The sequence below is a fragment of the Vulpes lagopus genome, chromosome 2 (genome assembly GCF_018345385.1).
Source record: "Vulpes lagopus strain Blue_001 chromosome 2, ASM1834538v1, whole genome shotgun sequence".
Taxonomy (NCBI): domain Eukaryota; kingdom Metazoa; phylum Chordata; class Mammalia; order Carnivora; family Canidae; genus Vulpes; species Vulpes lagopus.
The window spans coordinates 387,301-394,780 of record NC_054825.1 but is presented as its reverse complement, the minus strand read 5'-3'; the positions used below and the strand labels follow the sequence as shown (position 1 = coordinate 394,780).

General features: G+C 67.2%; 1 protein-coding gene across 1 annotated transcript; it reads left to right on the top strand.

The window, feature by feature from the left end:
- The first annotated feature begins 701 nt into the window (after positions 1-701).
- Positions 702-5,830, top strand: VENTX (VENT homeobox). The gene is made up of 5 exons (XM_041744612.1): positions 702-742; positions 1,362-1,610; positions 2,589-2,797; positions 4,372-4,532; positions 5,450-5,830. The coding sequence occupies exons 1-5, from the start codon at positions 702-704 to the stop codon at positions 5,828-5,830; spliced, it is 1,041 nt and encodes a 346-aa protein (XP_041600546.1).
- The last annotated feature ends 1,650 nt before the right edge of the window (positions 5,831-7,480 follow it).

Genomic DNA, 7,480 nt, shown 5'->3' with positions numbered 1-7,480 from the left:
CGTGAGAAAGAAGCATCTGTGTGCCGCCCAGCTCCCCGGACGCGTCACTCGAGCGCACCTGGAATCCCACACCAGGTCCACGGGGGTGTTCCAGACGACGTCTGCGGGCCGGCCCCTCACTTTGTCCCCTGACGTCCCCCAGGGCACATGCATGAGCTGTCTCCCAGAACCATTAAACCATTACTTGTGATCTAGATCTGGAGAAACCCTAGCTTTTTTTTTTTTTTTTTTTTTTTTGTCCTTTCAGTGTAACAGTGGGCTCTGTCGTGGTGAGGCTCATGTCCTCCTGGCCCATGACTGGGCCACAAGCAAGCCCCGCGGAGTCCCCGGCTGCCTCCTGGTCCTCTTCCCTGCCTCCCGCATGGACACACCCGACATGCAGGCCCTGGGGCTTTTCTGCCCGTAGAGCAAGTCACACATATGTCACACGTAGGACAGCAAGAGGGCGCCCCGTGCCCTTGGCTCTGATACGGCCCTTGTAGGACCCTTCCCGCCTCCCCAAAATGTGGGATCTCGGAAAGATGGGCAGTGGCCGCACTCCCTGCTGATTAGCGCCTCCCTCCCCGTGTCCCTGGGCCCTGCCGCTGGACCCCCTGCTCCACGGAGTGCGCGGGCAGGCTGGGTGCCCCCATCACCCCACAGCCTGGAAACCAGCCCCCCGGCTGCACACTCACACCAGGTTCTCTCTAGCGGGAGCAGCCATGGGGGAGCCGGAAGGGCTGCGGCCCGGTCCCCTCCTGGGGTGGGTGTGGAGGAGGGGCCTGGCGCGGGGCGGGCCTCCCTGGGCCTTGTATCTGGGTTGGCCCTGGGTGGCGGGATGGAGCCCAGGGGGCGGGCTGAGGCCCGGGAAGGTCCCGTCCAGGGAACGCGGGGGGCGGGGCGGCCAGGGTCTCCAAGTGACCCAGAGCGTGCGCTTGGGGAGCCCCTCCCCGCTGCAAGCAGGTGCAGGTTCGGGGGCAGGTCAGCGGTCAGGGCCGAGGCCACCCCACGTCGGGTCCTGAGCCTCGGAGGAAGGCGGCGGCCGCGCAGGGCCCACCCCAGGGGACACGAAGCCCAGCCCCACCCCTGGGGGACGAGGGGCCGCAGCCCGGGTGGTGCGGAGGCGCGTGGTGGGGCCGGGAGGGTGTGGGCAGCAGGACCCCTGGGGAGGACCCTGGCCCGCCGTGGGAGCACCGAGTGCGCGCTGCTTCCTGCACTTCACAGGTGGGTGCAGGTGGGACCAGGACGCAGAATCCCGGCACCTGTCGTGTCCACCGGGAGGGCGCCCCTGGAGCCGCGTGCAGGGCGGGGGGTCCGCAGTGCCGACCCCATCCCCAGTCTGAGAGCCGCGCAGCCCCCACCAGCTGGGCCTCGGTCCCCAGGGGCAGGACCGCGTCCGAGAGCAGGGGCCTCTCCGTCCAGGCCAGCACCGCCGCCCAGGACGCGGCCACCGGTGGACCTCCGCGCCGCGGAGGCGTCGGGCCCCCTGACCCTTCCCGGCAGGGTCAGCGCCGCCGTTCCCGCTGTGCCCGCCGGAGGGCGGCCGGGGGTGTTAATCCGGGCCGGGCCGTAGGGGCCTTTGATCCCGCGGTCCCGCCCAGGCTGGCGCCGGCGCCCCCAGGAGTCGGCCGGTGGGCTGGGGCCACCACACCCAGGGGGCGGGCGTGGGGGGGTGGGGGCTCTGGGCTGCCCCGGGTCACCGTGGACAGAGAAGGCGCTGGCCCTCAGTCCCGTCCTGCAGAAAGTGGTGGTGGCCAGCAGCGGAGGAGGGAGGGGGCTGGGTCCCCGGAGAGAGGACAGGCCTTGAGCCCAGGCTGCCGCGTCCCTGGCGGCTCTGGGCCCCGCTGGGCAGTGGGGCGGCCCTTCTGGGCAGCACCGGGCTGCTCCATCCCTCCCGCTGGGTCCTCCGGGAGCAGCTGGGCGGGGCCGCACTCCTGAGGGCAACCCCTCCTCCCCGCCTCTGCCGGCCGCTCTGAGGCTCCAGAGTGGAGGCGGGGGTGGGGGGCACCGAGTACCGTCTGAGAGGGAAGGGCCGGCGGGTGCTCCCCGGGCAGCAGCACCCACCCGGCCCTACGTCCCTCCCCGCGCCGGACAGGACAGCCTGAGGCAGCGGCACCTGCTCTGGGACCCCCCCACAGTAACGCTGCTCCCCCTCCGGGAAGCTTGCCCTCCCTCAGGTGGGCACACCTGCCGCTTTCGGCACCGCAGACCCCGCGGGCTGGAGAGGAGGTGGCTCCTCACCCCGAAGGACAAGCCTCCAGCTTGGGTGCTCAGCTGGGAGGGGCCACCCGGTGGGGGTGGGGGATGAAAGGACGTGACCAGCCTCCACCAGGGCTCAGCCCCGCCCCGCAGACATCTCGGAGCCGGGGGAGGTGTGAATGGCCTCTTTTGTGCCTCTGAATGGAAGGCAATTAGGTGCTACTTATCTGGGGGTGGGCGAGGCTCTGAGCGGCTTCGCAGGGCGGCCTCCCACCCGCCTCCTCCGGAGCTTATAAACGCTAAGGCGGCGGCCGACCTGGTGCCTTAGCCGCCGTCGGTGCTGCGGGGACCCTGTGCGTCACCCCCTCTGTCCTGTGAGCCGCCATGTCTCCGTCCCCTCCCCTGCCCAGCGGCCGCCGGCCGTCCAGCTTCGGCTCGGTGGACTGGCTTTCCCAGAGCAGCCGCGGGGGGCCGTCACCGCCCTCCAGGCCCGCTGAAGCCCCTCGGGGGGGCGTCTCCGCTCCTGCCAGGGGGTGCAGCAGCGGGGAACCCCCGCACGGTGCGGGCGTGGAGGAGGCCAAGTCTTCAGAAGCGTGTGCGCCCGGGACGCCCACGGCTGGTAAGGCTGGGGCCGGGGGTGCCTCCCTTCCCAGATGGGAGCCGGGAGGGTTGGGGGGAGGCCTGGACTACAAAGCCACGGGGGCGGGGTCTCCTGTCTTCAGGCCCCCTGGGGCTCCCCCTCCCACGTCCTGGAAGGGCTGGCGTGTGGCCCTGAGCCGTGACACGGTCATTTCGCTCCGTGGGGGAACCGGGCTTCCGGCGTGCGGTCGGCCGTCGGGGCTGGACACGCACGTCCTGAAGCTCACAGAGCCCGCCCACTGGGCGCCCAGGCCTCGGGACCCCGGCGCGTTACGGTGCACCGGCGGCCCTGCGGGGGTGCCTCGGGGCGCCCTGCTGCCTGCACCTGGGAGCTCCGGGCCTCGGCTGCAGGGCGTCCCCCTGACCCCTTGCTGTTCGCTGTGGAGCGTTCCTCTGTCTTTGTGACCTAACCATTGCTTTTAGGTTTAAAGCCCTGCGTGGTCAGGGCAGCCCGGAGTGGCTCGGGTTTGGCGCCGCCTTTGGCCCAGGGTGTGATCCTAAAGTCCCGGGACTGGGTCCCACATCAGGCTCCCTGCATGGAGCCTGCTTCTCCCTCTGCCTGTGCCTCTGCCTCTCTCTCTCTGTGTCTCTCGTGAACAGATGGATAGGATCTTTTAAAAAAAAAAAAAAAAAAGCCCTATGTGATCAAAAGTGGGATTGATGTTATCTGTCAAATTCATTTTTTTAAGATTTATTTATTTATTCATGAGACACAGGCAGAGGGAGAAGCAGGCTCCATGCAGGGAGCCCGATGCAGGACTCCATCCCAATCCCGGGATCACGATCTGAGCCAAAGGCAGGTGTCCCTGTTAAGTTCATTTTTGAAAGAGTTTGATCTTAGGGGAAAATGTTATACTTCAATGAAGTTAAATTCTACATTTATTCTCTGCAACCAGTGCCCCCTCCCCAACAAAAGCCAGCCAGTCATCCCTGCGCCCCGACTCCTTACACCCTGCCCCCGCCCCTTCCGAAGCAAGGGTCGCTCCTCTGGTCCCCTGCCTGCTTCCAGGGAAGCGTTAAAGTCCTTGGTAAGCTCTGCTCCCCCACACCAGAACTAGAGCCCGTTGGCATTCGGGTGAGGCCCGACCAGGTAGCCGAGCTCCGCACGCCAGCGCTCGCGCCTCCCGCCACCTCCCGGCGGACACACGGGCGCCAGGGGACACTGCTTGAGTGTCTGACTCTTGGTTTCGGCCCAGGTCCTGATCTCGGGGTCTCCCGGGGTCGGGCTCCAAGCTCAGCAGGGAGTCTGCCCGACGTGCTCTCTCCCCCTGGCCGCCCCCCAAGGGAAGTAAATCTTAAATCAATAAAAAAGGACTAATGCAGACTTGCCAGAGCTTCACGTTGGGGGCGGGCAGCCTGGGGGCACCGCCGTCCTGGGTGAAACTGCTGGGGGGCTGCAGAGCTGTTCGCCAGGCGCCCTCCTCGCCCGGACCCCAGCCCACACTCCAGCCGGCAGGGGAGGGGCCTGCGCCCTGACACACTGGGTCCTGGGCCCCCCCCATCCCGCGTGGCCGACGGCTGATGGCGTTTGATGGCGTTTCCGTCCTCCCTCAGGGTGGGGCAGGGACGGGGACGGCCTGCGGGTGCCCCGCGTGCGCACGGCCTTCACTGCAGAGCAGCTCAGCACCCTGGAGAGCGCCTTCCGGCGGCGCCGCTACCTGGGCCCCCTGGAGCGCCGGCGCCTGGCCCGCGACATGCGGCTCTCGGAGGTGCAGGTGAGGTTCTTGGGGCTGCAGGCGGGGTGCAGGGGTGCAGGTGAGGCTCTTGGGGCTGCAGGCGAGGCTCGGAGCTGCAGGTGAGGTTCTCGGGGCTGGAGGTGAGGCTCTTGGTGCAGGCGAGGGTCAGGGCTGCAGGTGAGGCTTTCGGGGCTGCAGGTGAGGCTCTCGGGGCTGCAGGTGAGGCTCTCGGGGCTGCAGGTGAGGTTCTCGGGGGTGCAGGCGAGGCTCTCGGGCTGCAGGCGAGGCTTGGTGCAGGTGAGGTTCTTCGGGGTGCAGGTGAGGCTCTCGGGGCTGCAGGTGAGGCTCTCCGAGGGTGCAGGTGAGTTTCTCGGGATGCAGGCAAGGCTTGGGGGTACAGGAGAGGCTCTCGGGGTGCAGGTGAGTTTCTTGGGGGTGCAGGCGAGGCTCCGAGGGTGCAGGTGAGTTTCTCGGGATGCAGGCAAGGCTCTCAGGGTTCAGGCAAGAATTGGGGGTGCAGGCGAGGCTCTTGGGGGTGCAGGTGAGGCTCTCGGGGGTGCAGGTGAGGCTCTTGGGGGTTACAGGTGAGGCTTGGGGGTGCAGGTGAGGCTTGGGGCTGCAGGCGAGGCTCTCGGGGGTGCAGGTGAGGCTCTTGGGGGTTACAGGTGAGGCTCTCGGGGCTGCAGACGAGGCTCCGGGAGTGCAGGTGAGTTTCTTGGGGTACAGGCAAGGCTCTCGGGGTGCAAGCAAGGCTTGGGGGTGCGGGCGAGGCTCTCGGGGCTGCAGGTGAGGTTCTCGGGGGTGCAGGTGAGGCTTTTGGGGTGCAGGCAAGACTCAGGGCTGCAGGCGAGGCTCTCGGGGTGCAGGCGAGGCTCTCCAGGGGTGCAGGTGAGGGGGGCCGGGCCTGGTGGGGGGTGGCTATTCCCGCCCCTGCTCTGATGGAGGTTTCCCCGCAGATAAAAACCTGGTTTCAGAATCGCCGGATGAAACACAAACGTCAACTGCAGGACTCGCAGCTGAGCGGCCCCTTCCCCGGGGGACTCCACCCTCCAGTGACCTTCTGCCCTCCGCCCCCTGCCCTGTGCAGTGGCCTGCGGCTGCTGTGTCCTTGGGCGCCCCCGCTGGGGCCTCCAGCTCTGGGGCAGCCCCCTGGCCCCTTCTGGGATCTCTGCCGAGTGGATCGAGCCTCCGTGGCCTTGGCGTGGGCCTCGTGCAGCAGACAACCTCCCACGTGCTGCCTCCCGGACCCGGGGGGCCAGGAGCTGGGCTCGGCCTTGGCCTTGTCCAGGGCGCCCTGGGGCCTGTGTGCCCTGCCCCAGACCGGGGATGCCTTCTGAGGACGCGTGACAGCCCAGCGGCTGCCGGGAGCGGGAGCAGAGCGGGGCCGACCTGCCGTCCACAGGGCGCGGGTGCGCGCAGGGCCCCGCATCTCCCCGGGAGACGTCCACCCTGCGAGCCCTGCGCCCCCTCAGCAGCCGGGACCTGGAACCCCCACCCCACCCAGCTGCTCCTTCCCTGGATACTACAGGTTCGGTTTAAGGACTCGACGAGGGGTCAGGGGACAAAGCCCAAAACCGAAAGTGGACTTTGAAACGTTGGGCTCGTAGCCTGTGATAGGAGAGTAATTTATTCAATATAAAATGTTGGGAAAAAAAAGCTGCGGGGGCGCCTGGCCGGCTCTGATGGTGGAGGCTGAGACTGTTGATCTTGGGGCTGTGAGTTCGCGCCCCACGGAGGGCGGAGAGCTTACCTAAAAATACAATCAGGGGATCCCTGGGTGGCGCAGTGGTTTAGCGCCTGCCTTTGGCCCAGGGCAGGATCCTGGAGACCCGGGATCAAATCCCACGTCAGGTTCCCGGTGCATGGAGCCTGCTTCTCCCTCCTCCTGTGTCTCTGTCTCTCTCTCTTTCTATCATAAATAAATAAATCTTTAAAAAAAAATAAAAATAAAATCATAAAAAAGATTTGGATACTTCCTCGTGCTGGGTGCTAACAGCCTCGAGTGCAAATGTGGAAATGTCACCAGGTGCATCTGCGTGGTCCCTCTGCTCTCGGGATCCGCCCCCCCCCCCCCCCCCCCCCCGCAGCTTGGGCATCCCGCGGCTGAAGCAGCAGCTCACTTCCGGGCAGCGGACACCCCTGGGCCTCCTCTCTGTAACCCGAGTGGCCTTCATGACCAGCAGTCGTCCTCCGCTGTGACCAGCACAGGACAGCCGGCTGGGGCTCAGCACAGACACAGGAGCCTGTGAGATAAATAGTCTTTTTGCCAAAAACCTACATTCTAGTTTACAGAAAATGGGGGCTTTATAGTGGACGCCAGCTAGTGCTCCTCGGAGGTCACTTGTCCGAAGGGCCGGGCGCCACAGGCCTCCCCCACCTCCCTCCGTGGGGGGTCAAGCCCGGGCCAGGAGCAGCCCAGTTCCCTGCAGGTCTCGCATCTGAAACACCAGGTGGCTGCGGGGCCAGGTCATGGGTCCCAGGGGTGGAGCCTGTGTCCAGGCCGAGGGGCTGCAGGGGCACTGGCTGGGGGTGCAGGCCCAGCCTACAGGCCGAGGGCCCCGGGCGGTGAGCGGGGGGGGGGGCACCCCCAGCCGTGCCAGCAGAGCGGAGGTCACGGGCTTGCTGAACACACGCTGCCCCTGCCGGGCCGGCTTCGGGGCGCCTGGAGTGACCGGTGAGAACACGCAGCTCCTGGCCTGTGGCACGATTCTCCGCACACGTTCCAGTCCGGGGCGCCCGGGCGAGAGGGAGGACTGTCCCCGGGACCCCACCTTCGTCCAGCAGCCACGGCCCGAGGGGCAGCGTGAGGCCCCCACGCAGCGGCCCTGGCACCCCCTGCAGCCCCCAGGACCCTCCCCCCGCAACGCGCAGGTCGTGGATGACTGGGAACCCCCTCCCCAGGGAAGGCACAGTGTGGCTCATGGGCGAACCCCCCCACCCCACTGCTCGCAGGACGGCGTCCCCACACTCCGAGGGTGTCCCCGCTG

Coding starts and splice junctions, on each gene's coding strand:
- VENTX (XM_041744612.1), top strand. CDS start 702: ATGGGGGAGCCGGAAGGGCTGCGGCCCGGTCCCCTCCTGGG. Junction 2,798..4,371: donor GCCCGGGACGCCCACGGCTG/GTAAGGCTGGGG, acceptor GTCCTCCCTCAG/GGTGGGGCAGGGACGGGGAC. Junction 4,533..5,449: donor TGCGGCTCTCGGAGGTGCAG/GTGAGGTTCTTG, acceptor GTTTCCCCGCAG/ATAAAAACCTGGTTTCAGAA.